The sequence below is a fragment of the Oncorhynchus mykiss genome, chromosome 9 (genome assembly GCF_057628025.1).
Source record: "Oncorhynchus mykiss isolate SJ-2025 chromosome 9, ASM5762802v1, whole genome shotgun sequence".
Taxonomy (NCBI): Eukaryota; Metazoa; Chordata; class Actinopteri; order Salmoniformes; family Salmonidae; genus Oncorhynchus; species Oncorhynchus mykiss.
Window position 1 is genome coordinate 31,966,750 of NC_143030.1, and position 24,648 is coordinate 31,991,397.

A 24,648-nucleotide genomic window follows, 5' to 3' on the forward strand; every position below is an offset into this window, starting at 1 on the left:
CAACTCAGCAAATTGGATGTAGTCTATCACAGTGTCATCCGTTTTGTCACCAAAGCCCCATATACTACCCACCACCGCGACCTGTATGCTCTCGTTGGCTGGCTCTCACTACATATTCGTTGCCAAACCCACTGGCTCCAGGTCATCTATAGGTCTATGCTAGGTAAAGCCCCGCCTTACCTCAGCTCACTGGTCACCATAGCAACACCCACCCGTAGCACGCACTCCAGCAGGCATATTTCACAGGTCATCCCAAAAGCCAACACATCCTTTGGCCCCCTTTCCTTCCAGTTCTCTACTGCCAATGACTGGAACGAATTGCAAAAATCACTGAGGCTGGAGTAATATATCTCCCTCTCTAACTTTAAGCATCAGCTGTCAGAGCAGATTACCAATCACTGTTCCTGTACACAGCCAATCTTTAAATAGCCCACCCGACTACCTCATCCCCATATTATTACTTATCCTTTTTTGCACCCCAGTATCTCTACTTGCACATCATCATCTGCACATCTATCACTCCAGTGTTAATGCTAAATTGTAATTATTTCGCCTCCATGGCCTATTTATTGCCTTACCTTACTACATTTGCACACACTGTACATTGATTTTTCTATTGTGTTATTGATTGTACTTTTGTTTATTTGTAACTCTGTGTTGTTGTTTTTGTCGCACTGCTTTGCTTTATCTCGGCAAGGTCGCAGTTGTTAATGAGAACTTGTTCTCAACTGGCCTACCTGGTTAAATAAAGTATTCAGACCCCTTGGATTTCTTCACAATTTATTGTATTACAACGTGGGATAAAAAAACAAAACATTTTTTGAACAAAAATGTACACAAAATATTCTGTAATGTCAAAGTGGAAGAACAATTCTAATATTTTATAAAGATGAATAGAAATGGAATAACTAAAATATAGTGGTTGTCTTGAAGCTCAGTTTGGAAAGACGACGGTATCTCTGATGTGTCTGGGTGGTTTAAAAGCATAATTGTTAACCATGCTTAAAGAGATATTCAATGTCTGATTTGTTATTGTTACCCATCCACCAATCACTGCCCTTCTTTATGAGGCTTTCGAAAAGCGCCTTTTTATATACAGTATACAGTGCATTCTGTAAGTATTCAGACCCCTTGACTTTTTCCACATTTTGTTACATTACAGCCTTATTCTAAAATGGAATAAATACATTTCTATCCTCATCAATCTACACACAATACCTCATAATGACAAAGCGAAAACAGGATTTTGGAATAAAAAACAGAAATGCCTTATTTCCAAAAGTATTAAAACCCTTTGCTATGAAGACTCGAAATTGAGCTCAGGTGCATCCTGTTTCCAACATCCTTGAGATGTTTCTACAACTTGATTGGAGTCCACCTGTGGTATATTCAATTACTTTGTTCATGTTTTGGAAAGACACACACCTGTCTTTATAAGGTCCCACAGTTGACAGTGCACCTCAGAGCAAAAAACAAGCCATGAGGTCAAAGGAATTGTCCGTAGAGCTCCGAAACATGATTGTGTCGGAAGGGTACCAAAACAATTCTGCAGCATTGAAGGTCTCCAAGAACACAATTCCCTCCATCATTCTTAAACGGAATACGTTTGGAACTACCAAAACTCTTCGTAGAGCTGGCTGCCCGGTCAAACTGAGCAATTGGGGGAGAAGGGCCTTGGTCAGGGAGGTGGCGAAGAACACAATGGTCACTCTGACAGAACTCCAGAGTTCCTCTGTGGAGATGGCAGAACCTTCCAAAAGGACAACCGTCTCTGCAGCACTTCACCAATCAGGCCAGACGGGGGTAAAAACAGAGCAAAGTACAGAGAGACTGAGCAAAGCACAAAGAGCTCCAGAGCTCAGACTGCGGCGAAGGCTCACCTTCCAATAGGACAACAACCCTAAGCACACAGTCAAGACAACGCAGGAGTGGCTTCGGGACAAGTCTCTGAATATCCTTGAGTTGCCCAGACTTGAACCCAATCTAACATCTCTGGAGAGACCTGAAAATAGCTGTGCAGCAACGCTCCCCATCCAACCTGACAGAGCTTGAGAGGACTTGCAGGGAAGAATCAGAGAAACTCCCCAAATACAGGTGTGCCAAGCTTGTAGCAAGAAGACTCGAGGCTACAACTTGTGCTTCAACAAAATACTGAGTAAAAGGGTCTGAATACTTATGTAAATGTGATATTTCCATTTTTTATTTGGAAAAATGTATAAAAACCTGTTTTTGCTTTGTCGTTGTGGGGTATTGTATGTAGATTCATGAAGGAAAAAAACTATTCCATCCAATTTATAATTTGGCTGTAACGTAACCAAATGTGGAAAAAGTCAAGGGATCAGAATACTTTCCGAATAGACTGTATACAGTATACAGTGCAGTGAAAAAGTGTTCGCTCCCCTTTCTGATTTTCTCTATTTTTGCATATTTTTGATTCTGAATGTTATCAGAACTTCAACCAAAACCTAATATTAGTTAAAGGGAACCTGAGTTTACGGATAACAAAAACAACAGATACTTATTTAATTAACAAAGTTATGCCACACCCAATTCCCCTGTTTGAAAAAGTAATTTCCCCCTTACACTCAATAACTGGTTGTGCCACCTTCAGCGGCAATGACTGCAACCAAATGCTTCCTGTAGTTGTTGATCAGTCTCTCATGTTGCTGTGGAGGAGTTTTGACCCACTCTTGCATGCAGAACTGCTTTAACTCAGCAACATTTGTGGGTTTCCAAGCCTGAACCGCTCATTTCAAGTCCTGGCACAACATCTCAATTGGGATTAACTTGAATGAAAATGAAAATAAGTAAATGAAATAAGTATGTACTTGTTGAACTGTTTGTTCATTCAGGTTGCCTTTATGTAATATTCCGTTTTGGTTGAAGATCTGATCACATTTAGTACCACCTTCACCAATTAAATCGATTTTAATCCCACTTTGTAACACAAGAAAACGTGAAAGAAATCTAAGGGGTCTGAATACTTTTGCAAGGCACTGTACGCACGCACACACACACACACACACACACACACACACACACACACACACACACACAGAGAGAGAGAGCAGTGGTTGGGCTCCCACTGATAGGAATTCCCCCCTGCTAGCCCTGGGGTGTGTTTAAATACCAAACTGATCCACAGTTCCTATTACCAGACTTCCGACTGTCAGAACGCAGACACTCACAGTTCACAGTCAGAACCCCCGAGACACCATCTCTCCCTGTCGACTCACTCTCTCTTAGATTCTCTCTCAGATACTCTCTTTCAGTCTCTCGCCCTCTTTCCTTCACTGTCAGTCTCTCTCTTAGATTATCTCTCCCCCTTTCACTCACCGTCAGTCTCTCACTTAGATTCTCTCTCCCTCCCTCCCTGTTGGTGAGGGGCTTTGTGGTGGAATGTGTGGGCATTGGTTCCTTTTATGTGGTTGTACAATTTAAAAGCATTTTTAGGATGTTGATAACTAGCGGGTTTAGTCATAATTCTGCTCTGCATGCATCTTTTGGGGTTTTGTGTTGCACACAAAGTGTAGTTTTTACAGAATTCTGCATGCAGAGTCTCAATTGGGTGTTTGTCACATTTTGTGAATTCTTGGTTGGTGAATGGACTCCAAACCCCACAACCATAGAGGACATTGGAATGTCGAGTTCTATGTTCCCCGTAGAAGGCCCTTCTTGCCTTGTCTCTTAGATCATTCACAGCCTTGTGGAAGTCACCTGTGGTGTTGATGTTTAGGCCGAGGTATGGGTAGCTCTTTGTTTGCTCTAAGGCAACGGTGTCTATTCCCAGGCAATTAACCGCTACAGTACCAGTGTCTCGTCTCCAACCATCGCGAAAATGTGTGTGTGTGTGTGACCCTGGAGGGTGAGTCAGAGAGTCCCAGGTGAATTTGGGAATTGGTGGAATGGAGAGGATGGATGAGTTACTTTGTCTAATCTCCTCAATCTCTTATTGATTAGAGCACTGAGCCCAGGGGATAACATCAGTTGAAAGGACAAGCTGCCACGGGAGGCGGAAGGGGAAAATAAGAAGCAGGTCCAATCAGATCACTGAACCTGAAGTCATCTGTGAGAGTGAGTGCACCCACTTTCTCCTTAACTTTGTGTTTCATGAAATCTACAGCTCAGCTGTGTCTAAAACTAGGGATGTGAACATGTAAACATTCAAATGTTTAAACGAAGTTGGGATCGTTAACGTTAAGAAAAATTGTTAACGTTAAAAAAAAATAAGGTTGCAGCCTAACTAGATGGTAAGCCATAAAGGCCTGGGAAAAGTTGTGTAATATAAATAAAGCCAGACAGGAAGAGACAATCTTTAGGCTACTTTGATGAACTTGTGAGGCATGCAAGACAAGATATTGCAAGATACAGATTACCAAGACATTCTTTCTGCCTGCCCCCTCTACCTTCTTCCTCACGCTGGCTTGCCTGCTCTTACTCTTTGCTAATGATGCGTGTGTTCTGTCTTCAGTCTGCTGCGTGTCGAATGTCCTAGCCTATTCTTTGACGATAGGCCCAGCTTTACTGAAGTTGCGAGACATTGCAAGCTGAGAAATTGCAAGTTTCAGCATTCCATTGCGAAATACACCTTTCGATTGCCGATAGATAGGGCTAGTGCACAGTTCTGACTCTGTCTGCCTGGTGGCAGCCCTGCCTATACGGTGCCCCTCCCCTCTCTCTTCGGTCCTCGCTGGCTCGCTATGAAAGATGCAAGTGTTTGTGTTCACGGAAGTAAGGCAACTAATCAGTCTCCTCCGTTCCAAAAACACTGAAACTTAGGAGTCAATTCCTAGCGGAATCGCCCTTGACACTCAGAAATGGGAATCGACACCTGGAGTCGACGTACAAGGAGTCGAGGAATTCACAAGGAATTGTATACAATTTTCGTATCTTTTTAACGGAAAAACCAATAAACAAAATCGCTATCTAAAACCATCGAAAACCATGTCACCAAGCTTTCCTAAAGCAGCTGAGTGTTGTCTCTCGACAATAATTGTCTTCAAGGTCAGAGGACTAAGAGGAAGTTGCCAATAACTAATTGCAGCTATAATGTCATTGCAGGTGAGTGGCGGGGAGAATATAGACAAAGCAGGCTGAAGACTTCCTACCTTTTTCTTGTTGATGGGGCAGATATAGAAGTTAGAGACCACGATAGTTGTCCCAGGCATCAGGTTTAGCTTGCTGTAGGTGGTGCCATAGTCACTAGACCTGAGGAGAAACAGAGAGAGAAAGAGAGAGGTCAACATCGTGGGTCTGATTGAATTACAGGTTGTACAAAATCTTTGCATCAACATAAACAGAGTTCAAATACAATCGTAACCCTTTCTCATACAGAGGAAGCAGTAATTATTTTTGTAAACTGCAGCACTCGAGCCATTTTAGTTTTATTACCAATCTCCACTGACGAATAACCGTGGGCTAGGGGCGAACCAGCGAAACACACTGGCAAATCACCAAAATCTGGCAGTTTCATGAGCAGGTGATGGTTAGATGACAGCTATGGAGCAAGGACCCTGAGATTCTGAGATTGATGGTCAGCTCCTTGAGGATATTTCTCCAGCCTAGCCAAATCAAACACCTAGCGATGGCGCCGCTAGTGCCGGGAAAGTAATTGTTTGTGACATTCTCTGTTGAATGGTGCAGTTTTGCTCGACCAAGGGTGAAAAGGTATGGCAGTCTGTGGGAAATTGACAGGCGTATTTTATTCAGAGTCAATTGCATTCATTTTGCGAGACTGCATATTCTACATGTTTGGTGTGAATCAAACCAAAGTATAAAGGAGACTCAGATATAACTGCAAACACAGACCACCCAACAGGTATAGCAGACACAGAGGAACTCTATATTAAAATATATTCAATTGGCATGATTTCTATTCCAGTATTGCATTATTGCCAGTAAGGATACCCCCGAAGGATACCCCTGAAGTGGTACGCTTTTCTAAAGAGATAGTCAGTCCAACCTCCTGAACCAGATTGGAATGGAAGTGCTGCTGTGCTGAATGAGAGAGGTAAGTGGAGAGAGAGCATAGAGCATTCAGTGTTGAAGAGAGGAAAGGAAAGAGGGGATGGGAGAGGGGGCTGGCAGGGGAGGCCTTGATGAAGGGGAGTGATCAGAGATCAAGTCCACCCGGCCCCACTCTGAACCAGACAAGTGGATTTACTTTACAGCGTTACCATCTTACACTCAGCAGGGCAGCAACCACAATGGTGGGCACACACACAGACACATGGGTATAACAAGAGGAAATACAGTCGCACATGCAGGTTAGCGTTTTTTGTTCTTGTTCTGGAGGTAGGTCTGCAGAGTGGCCAGTAGCTGGAACAGCCACAAAGTCATAGAATCTGATTTTAAACTTAACCCTAACCCTAAACTTAAACACACTGCTAAACCTAATGGCTAACCGTAACCTTAAACTAAGACCAAAAAAAAATCACATTGATTTTCATTCACTTTTACATTATAGCCAATTTTGATTTTGCATCTGTCCTATCTAAGGGGAAAATCGCTCAGTTCTTGTCCTCCAGGACAATAACTTATGACAATAAACGTCAACCTACCACAACACAGCGGGCAGACAGATATGCACCCACAGACAGATACAGAAATGTACACACTAACATGTGTATGGCCATGTGTGGACACACTACACACACACACACACACACACACACCAAGTCGTCACAATCCCTGATCCATTCGGCAAAGCTCTGGATGAGTGCTCTGACAGAGCTGCACAAAAAAAGGAGTGGCCTAGTAGGGGTTGAGCTATTTCTTCACGTCCCCGCGGTCAGCAAGTAGTGTTTTCATCTTCCCCAGTGCACTGTGGGGGTCGTTTAACCTGGGTAACTCAGAGACGACAGACAGATCCCGCTGATGGCTGAGTGTGTTCGGAGCCAGAGCTTACTGCTTAACTCGAAGCTGTGTGCTGACTTTGCTGCTGTTACTGAAGACCTACTTGGAGAGGGATGGGTGATGAAGTCCATAGGCTGTCAGTCAGTACCTTTTAAAAACCTAAGCACACATGAATTTGAACATGAACTTTCTTGAAATGGTTAGTTCGCTGCCACATTTTAGCAGACACTCCTATCAAGAGCAACGTACAGTCGTGAGTGCATACCTTTGTCATTTTCCCTCGTGGGAATCAAACCCACAAAACCTAGCATTGCAAGCGCCATGCACTACCAACTGAGCCACACGGGACCCTCAAAGCTTTTCAAATGAATGTCTCTCTTGCACTGACTCTATGCATACTCACAAGACGATACACTGAGTGCAAAAAACATTAGGAACACCTGCTCTTTCCATGACACAGAAAGATCAGATGAATCCAGGCGAAAGCTATGATCCATTTTTGACGTATTTTGTTAAATTGACTTCAATCACTGTAGATGAAGGGGAGGAGGCATAAAAGGCTCCCTGTTAACCAGAGACAATTGAGACTTTGGGTACGTGTCCATCCAGAGGGTGAATGGGCAAGGCAAAAAATGTAAGTGCCTTTGAACGGGGTATGGTAGTAGGTGCAAGGCACACCGGTTTGAGTGTGTCAACACCTGCAACACTTCTGGGTTCTTCACGCTCTCAACAGTTTCCCGTGTGTATAAAGAATGGTCCACCACACAAAGGAGATCCAGCCAAAATAAGAATGTGTTCTTAACTGACTTGCCTAGTTAAATAGTTAAATAAAAAAATATATTTTTTTATCTGGAGTACACGGAAAAGGTGTGAATTAAAACCGAGGATTTACCTCTGCCTGAGATCATGTTCATGAAGAAGGATGAAAAGGTGAGGCCGTTCTATACCAATTGGTATCAAAAGAATTGCTGGCCTTGCCTGCTTTTTGTAAAGTCTGAGCCTTGGGTCGAAAGGGGGGTACAGTGACCTGAAGAACATTGATCATTCAGCTAAACGGCAAAACAAAACAGGGATCATATTGTAATGAAACGAGCAGGGAGCAGGCCTCGAACCCTCAACCTTCTAGCCTGAAGTCCAGCGCGCTATCGACTGTGCCCCAAAAGCATGCTCAAGCAGCAGAGTCGATATCCGCGGGGTAATTGCATGTTACGATGCTTTACTTGCTGAACATGTCAAACTTTCGACTGTCTTTTCTGGGATGCCGAACGTTATTCTGAATTGATTTGATAACTTCCAACGCATCATGCGTAAAAATGTTGATTAAAAGAGAGAGGTTGACGCAGGGCATTTTTTTGCGTGCGCTCAAGTAGGCGTTCCACTTTCCACCTGTATTTATTTAGCAAAGATGATAACACATAATCACTCTGGACAGACACAAGCAAAAACTCATGACATAAATGTTGCAGCAGCCTAAGCGACACCTAAACATTAGAGATCTGACATGCTGTATGGGATGAAAACAATAATATTTTTCAGTCTGATCAACTGTAGGCCACTAATAAGAGCAGCTGTATACAGCCTATGCGCCCTGTCCATCTGGTCAGGGTAAACTCATTGGTAACGTTATGTACGGTGCGTCAGTGAAGTGGATGATCAGGGCTGATCAGGGCTTTATTCAGTAACGTTTCTTGGGCTACTTTGATGTGTCAAGTGGACGGGATGTGCAGTGTGTTTAAAACTTTATGAATTTTGAGACGTCTGTGTTTTTCATAGAGAAACTCGTTGTCCAAACCTACTATGTAATGAAATGTATCTGCTATTTGTATTTACAGCTAAATCCCCTCCGGTTCCCTGATTTAAGAGGTGATGACCACTCCAATCCACGACTATTGTCAACTCTCTCCTGACATGAACTGAAGCAGTGTCTTCATGTGCTCGCTCATCCACTGGCATATTGAATGTTTCCTCTCCAGTCTCCAAGAAACTGTGAGTACCACTATCAATTTTCTGTCATTACTGTATATGGAGTCAATCACACACACAAACACAATCACATTATTACACATCAGAGATTTTACTCCTTGCTTGGACTAACTAATTCTTAGCTCTTTTGTCTAACTGTGTAGTCTGTCGTGTTATTGTTTGTCGTCTTCCCAGTCAACTCCTGTCCTGCACTGAAGTCAAGCCTCTGAACACCTGAACACATGCCTCACACCCTCATTCAATTACCGCCGTGATTCCTTCCCAAAACAGTGTAAGTAATCCTCTCCTTCCCATTCCCCGAAACATTGTGCTATAAATGCCTTTATTAAATGCTTTAGGTTAAAATCGTTTTGCCTTTGACGATTTTTGAAAACACACTCGTCTCCGTGGGTTCCACGCCAATACCGTGGGTATCCCATCCTCCTCCATTTGTCAAGTCACCAACCTCCACTGGTTTCATGATATATGTGTATTTTAGTCCATCTTGTGTTACCGTTTGAATTTGTATTATTATTTATTAACTCTGCATCGTTGGGAAGGGCTCGTAGGCAAGCATTTTCACGGTAAAGTCTACACCAGTTGGATTTTGCTAAGTGCTAGCACCACCAGGCCTCCTCTCTTTCCCTAGGCGGTGAGGGGGGTCAGTGGTTCCAGATACTGGGATGGATCTCTCCCCACCACTACACTGGCCCTAATTAAGGCCTGAGAGTTTAATGGAGCAGGGAATTTTAGGATCTATTGGTGAGGACAGATTATTGGCATTGGGATGGAATTCATAATTAGGTGTGTGTTTATATTTGTCCTATTTATCTGCATATGGAAGTGTTTTTTTTTGCATATCCCAACTCCCAATGAGACCAGGGTCTACCTTTATCAAAGGGACCCTTGAGCAATTAGAGAATACGTGTCTTGCTCAAGGGCACATAGGCAGATTTGTCACCTTATCGGCTTGAAGAATCGAACGAACAACCTTTCGGTAACTGTCCCGACACTCTAACCACTAGGCTACCTGCTGCCTGAAAATGTAAGTGCATTTAATCATTTAAAGGAGCCAAAAGCTAACTAGATTTAAAGGGACAGTAGTGGAAAAACACAACAAATCCTAATTGAGCAATGATTCTTCACCCAGTATAAACAGCCTCATTACCACCGAGTAAGAGAGAACGCTTTTGTTATCATTTGGATTTAAATGCTTGAGAGACAAAAAAAAATGCTCATTAAATCTCCCATGGGATTGAAGTCAAAGGGTCATCAATGAGACATTATGTGACTAATAAGGCTAATTTGGGGGATTGTGTTTGGAGCCCGGTGTCCGGGTGGCTAACGTGTAAAAGAGTAATGACGTGAAGTTAATAGGAGAGTTAATTTAGTACTTGCCATTCAGCTACCCAGATTAATAGACTGGATGGATGAGATGAGCTATAGTAGATGAGTGAGAAATAATTACTTTGAAACAGTGCACTGGAGAGAGGGAATGTGAGATGGAGGAGGAGGAGGAAGGGGAACAGGGAAAGAGGGGTAATGGGAAGACGGAAAGGAGTGTTACCGAACATCTTTGGTACGAAAAATACATTGTTCTTCTCACTCCTGCCGAAGCCACTTTCTAAAATGGAGAAACAGTGAGTGATGCTTCTCTCTGAAGCGTTTTATGTCATATTATTCCTTGCAGCATGCCATATTGAATAGATGAAATCCAAGGGTATATATAGTACAACAACGTGAGCAAAATGAAATACAATACAACATAACCTGCACCGGATTATGCAGTGTTCAAGATGAGTTGAGAATGGCTGATCCCGCTCCAGTCATTACCACGGTTCTGTTCTCCCCAATTAAGGTGCCACCAACCTCCTGTGGTCAAAATACCAATGAATGGAAAAAGATCAGATTTGGGCTGCCTGTGTAAACGCAGCCTAACTGCCATTCAACATCTATCTGCACTGCACAGAGTTTCGATAGCGGAGAAATGCTCTGAGGTTTATACAGACATATTCATGTTGACATCAACTGATGAAAGTCACTGATGATGCCCCAGGGTACAATGTCATTTCCATTCCAAACAGTCATTTGTGTATCAGAGAAGGATGCATGGAGAGTCATAAAGAAAACAATGAAAGAGGAGATACAAACAGAGGAAGAAAAAAATACAACTTTAAATCAGAATATATTGTGAGACAGGGAAAATACAGAAAGATTGTAGGTGTGTGTGTGGGTGTGAGGGTGCATGCTTGCGTGTGTGTCTCAGAGAGAGAGCGCGAGAGAGCGAGAGAGAGCGAGCGAGAGAGAGCGAGCGAGAGAGAGCGAGAGAGAGAGAGCGAGAGAGAGAGAGAGAGAGAGAGAGAGAGAGAGAGGTGTGCGAGAGAGTCAGAGACAAGACACTCCGGGTAGAAATGGTGTTTTTTGTCGATGCGCTTGAGGAAACAGAGCGCGAGCGAAAACACTTTAGGATGGTGTTAGGCGCTGATTCAGATTTAATGTCCTAATATGTCAAGGTCGCTCCCAGCGGCTCCCTTCCCCAGGAAGACAAATGGAGAGCATCGGGGCAGACGCAGTGAGCAGACACCCGAGCTAAGAGAGGTGTAGGCAGAGAAGCAGTGGTGGAAGGAGGAGGGGAATCGTTCAGCAAGGCCAGAGAATGCATTAGAAGAGCACTGCTTAAGACAATGGTTAGAATGGTTGGAGTCAGAAAAGGCAACTTCAGAATGAAGAGGAATACAGTTGTCAGTGTACCAGAAAACCTTTTCTGTGTAATCGACTACATTGAAATGTACCCAAAACGGCTCACATTATAATATCATACCCATAGCTACAGTAATATAAGAACAAGTATTTTTTTTCTCAAGTATGGTGTGTCATACCCCTGGTGTCATACACACGGCTAGAATGTAGAGTGTAGCCAATCCAGAATCCAAACTAGCCGGTTTATAATGATCTATATGGCTTTGATGCATTACTGTGCTCGGGATCAAGAGAACCATGCTGATTGAGACATGTCAGAGATTAAATGCAGAGCTGAAGATCTAGCGCTGACAGAAGACTTATTTGAAGTCAGGTTTCACAAGTCTCGCACTTTGTGCACGTGCACTCTCTGTCTGTAATATCTAATGCCCTTGGATGTCTAGGGGATGTCTGGAATGTGTGAGTAGAGGAGCCCATCTCACGCTCTGACTGGGGTTCAAATGAACCCTAATGGCAGAACAGAGATTAGATTTACACATGAAAGAGGCAGGGGGATAGCTAGTCTCTAAATTCTATCTCAAGACTTTGATTATGGCTTGAGAGATCAGGGGATAGCCTAGATTTGGAGAAGGTGGAATTTGAGTTGAGAGCATGACTCTCGCTCAGTATTGCAAACACACAGAGGCAGAGACAGACGCTGTCAGGTCCAGGCCACCAGACGGCCTCGTTGGACTGGCCATGCCGTTCGGTGATTGGGCCACACAGAGATCTCCCAGGGGACCCCCGTCTGGCTCATCGGGCCTGGGCGGGGGCCAACATCACAGACTGAGAAGAGGATTGAGCCATATCTGGCGGTGGAAAATCTGTCAGGCCATTCTCTCATCCAAACTCATTTTTTTTATTTTCTTTTCTGTCATCCAAACCAAAAACCCACAACAAATCTGTCATCCTAGCCCAACCCACAACAACACAGAACAGCAAAATCTGCAGCAGACTGAAAAACCTCTCAACTGAAACTTGGGTAAAAGAAGGTGAGAAATGCTTCCTCTTTTAAGACATTATTAGTGCCTGGTATTATTGACTAATTAGTGTATTTTCAGAAAAAATGTGCGTAATTTGTGCAAGACATGTTTGCTATTGTGTACGATGTAAGGGATCTTAATGACCTCCATCACTCCCCTTTCATCTTTTAGCGACGAAGACAGAGGAGCTTTACATATATAGATGGATCGTATAATTGTATTGCTGCCATTAAAATACAACCGAGGGTTGGCATTACTGTTCAAGCTGATTTGCAGATTCATCAGAACAACACGCCGGAAATACTACCCGACAGATCACCCCCATCCAAAACTATAGTCGTATATATCGTGACTCTGCAGAGGAGATGATGATTGGGCTAATTTGGGATATAGCCCTATTCTTTATGACACTGTCCTCATGCAGTCTATCAGCCAAAAAAGACAGACTCCACACCCTGTGAGTGTGTTTATTATGACAATCTTTACTTTTTTTTATAAATATACTATTTAGTAAAATGTTAACCCCCTTGAGGTTAAAACCTATTTTGCAACCTATTTTGATCTTCACAATGTCATGCCCTGATCTGTTTCACCTGTCCTTGTCTCCACCCCCCTCCAGGGGTCGCCCATCTTCCCCACTTATCCCCAGGTCTTGTTTGTTCAAGTCAACCAGCGTTTTCTCAGCTCCTGTACCTTGGCCCAACTACTCTGGATTATCGACCCCTGCCTGACCTGACCCTGGGCCTGCCTGCCGTCCTGTACCTTGGCCCAACTACTCTGGATTATCGACCCCTGCCTGCCTTGACCTGTCATTTGCCTGCCCCTGATGTTACAATAAAAATGGTTACTTCTACACAGTCTGCACTTGGGTCATACCTGAAACATGATACACAAGGTCCCCCTGGATTAGACTGTTCTGTCTTTGCCACTGTATGACAATGTGACGGCCACCGAAATAAGACGCCACTGGTCTTCATCCACCCATCTCCAGTGTTAGTTATGGCTGCTATCCTATCACAAACGAGCAGCTATCAAATTCCTCTGTCTGACTGGCATCTGTTCCTTGCTGCGTTTAGGTTTTTACAAGACAGACAGGTCCTCGGCATCCATCCATCTGTTTATATTATGTGTCTTTCCCTCTTTTTTTACGGAGGTACAATGGTTACAGTTGAAAAATTGAGGACAGGCTGAGGGATACCCAGTAAAATGCTTTATAACCATAAAGCATTTTTACTGGGTATACCTCAGCCCGTCCTCAATTGGGCAGCGACCTGATTGTGTCAACGCTGTATCGTCTGTTAAAACATGGGAGGGTGGATGGAGAGGGGGGCCACTTTCAAAAACCTGTCACATGTTGATGATGTGTACACTAAGGTCAACGTGTGAAGGACAAATGTAGAACCAAAGACAGTACAGTATGAAGATAGGCAGAAACTGCTTCTCCCCGATCACACTTGTAGGCGATGTCACGGCGATGTTGGCTAGCTAAGCTCATGCGCAGAAACAGGTCATCGGGTCTAACTGTCATCATATCAGACAGGCAAATCAAAGGCAATCCTTCGATATAAAGTTGTTTTTGACAAAAATGTAAACGTGTCAGTTTGTCACTTTCACAAAGTTGGAGTAATAGCATGTTCAACTACTTAAGACATTGGCTTGAATCTAGGATGTGCCTTTAGTTTTCGAGAAAATTTCAACTAAGGAAGAATTTTTCACTTCTCTCATTGACTTCCCAAACCCCGGTTTGACCTGCTTCGCAAGCTCTTCCGTAAGTCTCGCGATGTTGCGCCTCTGGGTTTAGAAACTCTGTGGTAGAACAATTGTTTACAAAAAAGCCAGACAAAAACAAACAGCAATGTTTTTCTTTCAGGATATTTATTTTGACTGAGATTTGTTTTGAAGATCCCCGTGACCTTGTTCTGACCTGTGAACACTGAGGCTGTGAAAACCTGCAAAAGTCTATGAACTGCGATATCCTGAGGCCATTTACATGTATGTAAAACGTGTGAACCCATGTTGATAGCGGTTGGTCCCTGACCGTGTGAACATGGCCCCGGGGTGACAGTACTGACGTGTAACGTCACCTGTATGACTCATACCTCATAAAATGTCACCCTGCTGAGATGCCTGGAGAGGAGTTATGGTGGTGACTTCAAAGCCGTGACATGCAATTACTCCAATCAATTTTTGGGGAAAAAAGGTCATAACAGTAACCGTAGAAACCACTGAACTGAACAACACTAATGCAGTAACACCCACAGCTAGACCCATTTAGACTTGGGAAAACTGATCTATATACAACTACGTTAATCGACACGGAAGTATCTGGACACCAAAGAAATGGGAGAACCAGAGCTTTCAACTGATCTCATGCCTTCATCAACGGGCATTGATTTGATGCCTCTCTGTCTTCCTAGCTCTCCCTTCCTCTCTTATCCTTCATTCCCTGAATGATGATAGAGAGGCGGTCGGATTTGGAGTTGGGCCATCTCGCTCGGCACAGCTTCATCAAACTATGACTCCAGACTCCCTGAGGAGTTGTTGGCCCCTGTGGGACCAGAGCCAGGGGGAGGGGACGACAGTGATGCACAGTGCAGTAGAAAGGTTAGGGAGGAGATGTACTGTACTGTACTGTCGGGGCCAGGAGTGGGGTTTCACATTAGATAGTGTCAGAACAGAAGAGCCAGAAGACAAGAGTAGAACAACGTAGAGTTTGGGATGATGTCATTGGGAGAATACAGTACCATTACTGAAAGCTAGAAAGACGTATACCCCCACATGTATGCAAATGGATACACATGAGAGAATATAAGAGGAGTTCCTTAAAAATGACACAATATAATCTAAATATAACAACTGTGACCCAAATATTTTAACATTCATAAATAATTAAACAATATTGAACTGTAGGAAGAGCGTAGATATCCTATGCTTAGTCATTGTCACTCACGCAGCGAGTATGCCACCAACACAGCATGCCATCTGAACCATCCGGGCAGCTAGCCAACAGAGAGAGTCAGGCCATGTAAGTGCACTCAGGAGTGGTGGAGGGGCACTCAGAAGTGTGCTACAGAGCCACTAGAACACAGTAATGGGTGGATGAGGGCCACTGTCAAAACACACACTGCTTATGAGAGTTCCCTCAGGCTCTTGAAACGTTGCCTCTGTCCCTTTTTCTGGACATGCAGTATTCATGTGACTCCACATATTGCCAAGAGGCTAACGTTACTCACTTGGAACTACAAGCGAAGAAGAGAAATGTCACCCATGTGACTCTCCCATCATTCTGGACAAAGGCAGGGATGAGCAAAGTGTTGGACAAATTAGTTATATCCAACATCTGAAATCGGCTCCAGAGGAGAGGCACCTTTCAGTACTGTACCATCAACCTTTTCAGGGGTCTCTCAGAGCAACAAGACAGAAGACATACAGTAGCCGGGTAGCATGAATCATTGTCAGTTCGGACAACCATGTTTTGGAAGTTTCTGACACGGCCCCACAGTGACCCCTGAATAAGAGGCTGATACACAGGCCCATATGGATGCCCTCAGGGGCCCACAGGGCTCTAACCAGACACTATCTGACAAGTCCTTCTGTTGTCTGTCTGATATGGGATCCGAACTGTCATATGGGCCCTGGTGAGTATGTGGCTACAGTGTGAACTCCAACATTGCCTCCTGCCGTGAACTTTTAACTATTGCTCTTAAGTTTGGCCAGAAGCTAAACTTGCTGAACTGTTTAGCCAAATCATTGGCTAAACAGTGCAAGTCTAGCATTAGAGTATATTCTTTATGCAATAACTTATTTTCTGAAACAAGTTCCATTTGAAATGCAGAAAAACATCAATACCTACTACAACACATTATGTTGATGGCATCGAGGTCATCAGTTATGACCTATATGGGGCGGCAGGTAGCCTAGTGCTTAGAGTGTTCGGTCAGTAACTAAAAAGTTGGATCAAATCCCTGAGCTGACAAGGTAAAAATCTGTTGTTCTATCCCTTATAACATCTTCTTAGTGTAAGCCCCCTTTTAAAAAAAAATATTCTCCTAAAATGACATACCCAAATCTAACTGCCTGTAGCTCAGGCCCTTAAAGCAAGGATATTTTTTATTTAACCAGGCAAGTCAGTTAAGAACAAATTCTTATTTTCAATGATGGCCTAGGAACAGTGGGTTAACTGCCTGTTTAGGGGCAGAACGACAGAGCTCGGGGATTTGAACTTGCAACCTACCCTGCCGCCCCGATATATGTATATCCTTGGTACCATTTGAAAGGAAACACTTTGACGTTTGTGGAAATGTGAATTGAATGTAGGAGAATATAACACAATTAGTTCTGGTGGAAGAAAATACAAAGAAAAAAACAACCGCTTTTTTTCTACCACCATTTCTGAAATGCAACAGAAAGGTCCCAGTTCTAGCAATCACTCTGGTTGTAATTCCGGTGGTGTCTACAAGATGGCAGCAGTGTATGTGCAAAGTGTATGTTCAGACGGATAACTTGAAGTATGAGCGAACTACATGACATTTAGTTTGAAGTCACCCAGGTACATTTGGGCAAATCGTGAAGGAGACATTTGCATTCATATTACATATTTCTGCAAGAATTGTCAAATCTGTATACTTGGACTTTAATTTAGCTTTTCCAGTATTAGTAGCCATATTATAAGTTCAACATTTGCAAAACAGCCAGTTTTCATAACTTCATAACTTTGAATATTCTTATCATTTTTGTTCAAAAGGAAAAGGCATGCTGTCGCACAAGTTTGGCAACTACATTTTGCGACAGATACAGGGTTTTCGGATACTCCCGTAAAGCCCAGCTCATTGGCTACCTAGCTAGCTTTGTTTGACCCGATTGGTGCTTATTTGACAAAGTTAGAGTCGATCAAGTGAAGTCCACCCTCGTTATTGGCATGCCATGAAGGTGTCGCTCTGACCAGATTTGGTGTCCTATAGGATATACTACACCCCTAATGATATAGTGAAGTTTTGTTACCTTCTAGGATCTTTGAGGAATACATACGAACGGGATTTGACTGGTTGAAACAACGTTTAGGGTTTGATTTTCACAGATTCCTTTCTTTGCAAATTGAACCAGTGGAAATACAAAATCGATCGTGCATGCTATATGGACCTTTTTAGGATATGAAGAAGGATTTATCTAACAAAACGACACTTCATGTTATCTCTGGGACCCTTACGATGATAAATCAAAGCAAGTACACATTTCACCTTCAAAGGGGAATTTACCAAACCTATCGCGGTGAAAAAAGTGTTTTGTTGTTAGGAGCTCTCCTCAAACAATTGCATGGCATTTTTCCGCAGTAACAGTTACTGTAAATTGGACAGTGCAGTTATATTAACAAGACTTTTAGCTTTAAGTAGATATAAGACACTTACATGTACCAACATTTGTTGTTTGTCTAAAATCTGCGATCGTGACACAAGGTGCTGCATGACTTACAACTGTAGGCTGTCATTGTAAATAAGAATTTGTTCTTAACTGACTTGCCTAGTTAAATAAAAACAAATGGTGTCTTCATCAAGTCAGAATAAGCAATGATTGTTATGTAAAACTATAGGATGTCATTTAAGACGGCTTAGATTCCAATTCAATGAAATGGACTGTGAAAGCAGAGTTGAAATGAGAATTTAAAATGATCTTATGATCTTCAGAAACTACAACCATAATCTGGGAAACCAGATTTATAAGGGACTTGTTTGCAGTTCCTACCGCTTCCACTGGATGTCACCAGTCTTTAGAAATTGGTTGAGGTTATTCCTTTGTGTAATGAAGAAGTATGGCCATCTTGAATGAGTGTCACTTGAAGTGGACTTTTTGAGAGAGGCGCATGACTCGAAAAGTAGCGTCAGTTTGTTGTCTTCCTGTATTGAACACAGATCATCCCGTCTTCAATTTGATCGATTATTAACATTTAAAATACCTAAAGTTGTATTACAAAAGTAGTTTGAAATGTTTTGGCAAAGTTTACAGGTAACATTTGAGATATTTTGTTGGAAGCTGTGTTTTTCTGGATCAAACGTGCCAAATAAATGGACATTTTGGATATATATCAACGGAATTAATCGAACAAAAAGACCATTTGTGATGTTTATGGGACATATTGGAGTGTCAACAAAAGAAGCTTGTCAAAGGTAAGGCATGATTTATATTTTATTTCTGCGTTTTGTGTCGCGCCTGCAGGGTTGAAATATGCTACTCTCTCTTTGTTTACTGTTGTGCTATCATCAGATAATAGCTTCTTATGCTTTCGCCAAAAAGCATTTTTAAAATCTGACATGTTGGCTGGATTCACAACGAGTGTAGCTTTAATTTGGTATCTTACATGTGTGATTTAATGAAAGTTTGATTTTTATATCATTTTATTTGAATTTGGCGCTCTGCATTTTCCCTGGCTATTGGCCAAGTAGGACGCAAGTGTCCCGCCTATCCCAGAGAGGTTAAATTAACTACTTTTTTGCTTACATTTCCATGTACGAAATAAAAATCTAATGTTCAATGTGTTTCCATCGCATTTTCAATTCTACCGATTAGTTTTGTAACAAAATAGAAAATGTGCTATTTTGTATTACATAGCAAATGTGCCTACTCTGGTCTTGGCACATGTCCTCTATGCAACATCTCACAGATACAGAGTGGGTAGGCTCTGTGGTAGGTTATTCTACATGATGAGATTATCATGTATAAGAATGAGAATATTTTTGGGGGTCAAACGGCAGTTAAGCAACGCTCATCATGTCACCAGAATAAAAACATTTATTAGAAAGGAGCATCAAGCTCATACCGTGCACTTCCACCACCCTGTGAAGTTCATCATAACTTATTTCATCTGTAGCCCACTAAACTGAATGTTTTCCGAGTCGTAGTGGGAGGACCACACACTATATCATCGTGTGACTCCACGTTTACTTCGATATGATGGTTATTCTATCAATATTTGCAGATAGACATTTCCACCACCATTTCTCGCATAATCAATTTTACAGACACAAAAAGATCCAACCACGTCGAACGAACAAAAGATCCGTCGGTATTTCTAAAAGTGTCCCGAAACTTCCTGTTTCCATCACAGCTGTCGTTATTTTGTTATACATCATGGCTTTACTCGCATAAAAACTGTGGATGGAAACGTGGTTAGTAAGATACTTAATTGTTACCCAGAAATGGTTTCATCTTGATATATAAAGAGGAACGTGGAAATGAATTGAAAAAATGAATTAAATCCATTTAAAAGGGATATGATACATGTGGATATAATTCTCCCACCAATTGCAAATAACCAAATTTTGTATTTTCCACATGCACTCAAGAAAATGTACCTAGTTCTCCTAGTGCGCATAATTAAATTAATCGGAATCCAACATTGCATATTCAATTTACTAATAAAATAGTTTCTTAAAACATCACCAACAAGCTCAATTTGAACACCAGAATGTGGTCGAGTACTCACTCAGTGACCCTCTAACATATGCAGGAGTAGAAAGAGGAACTATTTGCATACATCGCAATTATCATTGTCAACTTTTAACGTAATCCACATTGCGATGAAAATACACCTCGCGTTTAGGCCCAGCTGGGTACTTTTCCAGTGACTTCAGTGAAACCTTCGCCTCCACCCTGAAGCTCTTTAAGCTGAAGAGAAGTCGAAGCAAAGTTACTGTGACTCCATGTTAGCTCGTTATAATCCATGCCTGTTGGCTAAAGCTCATTAGCTTTAGCATAAATGGATGCTGTCTAGCGGGGGGGCGGTGGAATCGGGGCAGGGTGGCGGTGATGGCACTTCTGCCATGACAAGTATCGCTCGCCCACCTGACAGCCATGGGGGTCTCAGGTAATTTGGAGGCGGAAGGAGAGGTGGTGGGAAAGAGAGAAGGAGGGAGGAATATAGAGAAGGGAGTGTACAGGTAGTTGAAATAGCATCGAGAGGTGAGTGAGTCACAGTCACCCGTGAGTCATTCTACCTGCATCAGCTTTTGATTAGCTTAGGTATCCCCATCCACTCTGTGACACAGAATAGATTGTGCCTCATGCTGAAGAGAAAAAGGCTGTTGAAATGTACTTATTATCACAATGATAGCTTTTCAGTATGAACCCTTCTGTGAAGTGTCATCATAATGTATAGGGGAAATTGAAAGAGTGTGAAGCTATCTTGATCTATCGAAGCAGTGACTGTCCATCTACACAGTAATCTATGTGTGTGTGTGTGTGTGTGTGTGTGTGTGTGTGTATATGTTTGTCCCTGCATGTGTGTGTGTATGGTATGGCCTTCATGCGAGTATGTGAGCATGTGTATGTGTTTATATCCCTGACGACCACTTCGTCATCCTAATGTGGTTTTAAGATGACTCTACCGCCACCAGCCTCCACCAATTGGATCCAGCTCACTGGAGGAGCTGACAGTGCTGTTAGTACCTCTCGCCATACCCCCTCCCCGAATATTTACATCCTTATGAAGACCGTTGGGGACAGGCGAAGCCAAGCTCCACATGCAGGTTTTTTGACATGAATCTTGTTCTGTAGGCAGCTCTGCAGAGTGGACACTAGATGTTTTTATACATTTTTACATTAAAGCCTATTTTGACTTTGCAGCTGTTCTATCTAAGGGGAAATCGCTCAGTTCTGCCTACAGGACAAGACTCCTAACAATACACGTCAACCCTGTGTTCCATGCGCCTCAGCAAGCATGTGTGTGTGTGTGAGAGAGAGACAAATAAGAGAGTGAGATCATCCTTCAGAATTTAATGCAGAATGCAGGAATCTGTGTACATGACTAAGTGCCATGGTAGAGAACACTTATGAGAGGGTCCATCTGTCTGGTGAATATCTCCGTGTGTGAGTTTTTACGTACAGTTGAAGTCGGACGTTTACATACACTTAGGTTGGAGTCATTAAAACTTGTTTTTCAACCACTCCACAAATGTTTTGTTAACAAACTATAGCTTTGGCAAGTCGGTTAGGACATCTACTTTGTGCATTTTTCCAACAATTGTTTACAGACAGATTATTCCACTTATAATTTACTGTATCACAATTCCAGTGGGTCAGAAGTTTACATACACTAAGAAGACTGTGACTTTAAGCAGCTTGGAAAATTCCAGAAAATTATGTCATGGCTTTAGAAGCTTCTGATAAGCTTATTGACATCATTTGAGTCAATTGGAGGTGTACCTGTGGATGTATTTCAAGGCCTACCTTCAAACTCAGTGCCTCTTTGCTTGACATCATGGGAAAATCAAAAGAAATCAGCCAAGACCTCAGAAAATGAAGTCTGGTTCATCCTTGGGAGAAATTTCCAAACGCCTGAAGGTACCACGTTCATCTGTACAAACAATAGTACGCAAGTATAAACACCATGGGACCACGCAGCCGTCATACCGCTCAGGAAGGAGACACGTTCTGTCTCCTAGAGATGAACGTACTTTGGTACGAAAAGTGCAAATCAATCCCAGAACAACAGCAAAGGACCCTGTGAAGATGCTGAAAGAAACAGGTACAAAATTATCTATATCCACAGTAAAACGAGTCCTATATCGACATAACCTGAAAGGCCTCTCAGCAAGGAAGAAGCCACTGCTCCAAAACCACCATAAAAGAGCCAGACTATGGTTTGCAACTGCACATGGGGACAAAGATCGTACTTTTTGGAGAAATGTCCTCTGGTTTGATGAAACAAAAATACAATGACCATAATGACCATCGTTATGTTTGGAGGAAAAAGGGGGTGGCTTGCAAGCCGAAGAACATCATCCCAACCGTGAAGCACGGGGGTGACAGCATCATGTTGTGGGGGTGGTTTGCTGAAGGAGGGACTGGTGCACTTCACAAAATAGATGGCATCATGAGGCAGGTGGATGTGGATATATTAAAGCAACATCTCAATGTGATAATGTTGCGTCTAGGTGGTAGGTGCAGGAGTGCAGGAGAGCAAGGAATGTCCTGAGAAGCGTGTTTTAATAAGAAAGTCCACCAACACAGGAATGGCACAAACGAAAAAGGTACAACGCGCTCGACAACAGAGAACCCGTACAAACGCATGGAGGAACAAACAAAGTTCCGACAATCACACAAGTGTGTGAAATCCGTGAAAACAAATAACGGTATAACCTCACCGAGCACATCACATTGAAAGACTAATCCCGCACAAACGTAGGCAGGCAACAGGGTACATATATACACACAGAAATTAACGCAAATGAAACCAGGTGTGAAAAAGAACCATAGACAAAACAAACAGAAAAGGAAAAAGGGATGTGGGATGGCTAGTAGACTGGCGACGCCGACCGCCGAGCGCCGTCCGAACAGGGAGAGGAGCCACCTTCGGTAGAAGTCGTGACACTCAGGACATCAGTTAGGAAGTCGCAAATGGGTCTTCCAAATGGACAATGACCCCAAGCATACTTCCAAAGTTGTAGCAAAATGGCTTAATAAGGACAACAAAGTCAAGGTATTGGAGTGGCCATCACAAAGCCCTGACCTCAATCCTATAGAAAATGTGTGGGCAGAACTGAAAAAGCGTGTGCGAGCAAGGAGGCCTACAAACCTAACTCAGTTACACCAGCTCTGTCAGGAGGAATGGGACAAAATTCACCTAACTTATTGTGGGAAGCTTGTGGAAGGCTACCCGAAACATTTGAACCAAGTTAAACAATTTAAAGGCAATGCTACTAAATACTAATTGAGTGTATGTAAACTTCTGACCCACTGGGAATGTGATGAAAGAAATAAAAGCTGAAATAAATCATTCTCTACTATTATTGTGACATTTCACATTCTTAATAATAAAGTGGTGATCCTAACTGACCTAAAACAGGACATTTTTGCGAGGATTAAATGTCAGAAATTGTGATAACTTCTGACTTCAACTGTATATAAGGGAAATACTGTGTTTGTTTGTGCTCTTTACCCATTTAGTGTCTTTTTGCTTTCTAATCTTGCAGCAAATTACAGAACATTATAACTTGTCTTATCGTATTTTCTCTGTATCCCAGCAACCACTCCCAGGCATGTCGGCATAAGAGCGAAATTACAAAGGCAAAAATAACTCATTGCCATCCTTGAAAATCGATAACGACGTGAGGTTTTTCCTTGGGCTTTTAACAACGCTAATCCCCCCCCCCCCCCAAAAAAAAATGAATGTCCTATCAAAAGACTCTTAAGGAAAGACACAACTATTAATATTACTGGCATTAGTCAGTAAGACTTATATTCACACACTGCAGGGAGAGTTTAGGAACACTTAAAACTGACTCCATTACTGAAGACCCACAGAGCTTTAAATAAATTAACGGGCTTAAGTCATTCAGTGCATCAGTATCAGTAGTTTAGAGATCAGCAGAGCTGCCAATGAGAACAGGACAGCAAAGTGATTCACAGGAGTCTGGTCTTTGTGAGAAAGTTCTAAAAGTTAAACTATATATACAGGAGTATGTGGACACCGGTTGCAACACTCACTACCGAGTTCCAAAATGGCTCTGGAAGCAACGTCAGCACAATAACTGTTCATCAGGAGCTTCATGGGATGGTTTTCCATGGCAGAGGAGCCGCACACAAGCCTAAAATCACCATGCGCAATACCAAGTGTCAGCTGGAGTGGTGTAAAGCTTGTAGCCATTAGAGTCAGGAGCAGTGGAAACGCGTTCTCTGGATTGATGAATCACACTTCACCATCTGGCAGTCCGATGGACAAATCTGGGTTTGGAAGATGCCAGGAGAACGCTACCTGCCTCAATGCATACTGCCAACTGTCAAATTTGGTGGAGGAGGAATAATGGTCTGGGGCTGTTTTTCATGGTTCGGGCCAGACCCCTTAGTTCCAGTGAAGGGAAATCTTCATGCTACAGCACACAATGACATTCTACACAATGTGCTTCCAGGCCCTTTCCTGTTTCAGCATGACCATACAGAAATGGTTTGTCGAGATTTGTGTGGAAGAGTCCTGACCTCAACCCCACCGAACACCATTGGGATGAATTGGAACACCGACTGTGAGCCAGGCCTAATTGCCCAACAGCTGTGCCCGACCTCAATAATGCTCTTGTGGCTGAATGGAAGCAAGTCCCGGCAGCAAATGTTCCAACATCTT

At 42.7% G+C, this 24,648-nt stretch overlaps 1 protein-coding gene across 11 annotated transcripts in view; it reads right to left on the bottom strand.

Moving 5' to 3' along the window:
• The window catches only part of LOC110531879 (VPS10 domain-containing receptor SorCS2), a 321,210-nt gene that overhangs the window by 169,037 nt on the left and 127,525 nt on the right, over positions 1-24,648 (bottom strand). For all 11 annotated transcript variants that reach the window (XM_090184070.1, XM_036987785.2, XM_090184071.1 and 8 more), the window contains exon 3: positions 5,109-5,208. In XM_090184070.1, coding sequence (XP_090040196.1) covers positions 5,109-5,208 — 100 coding nt within the window. The remainder of the gene's footprint in view (positions 1-5,108; positions 5,209-24,648) is intronic.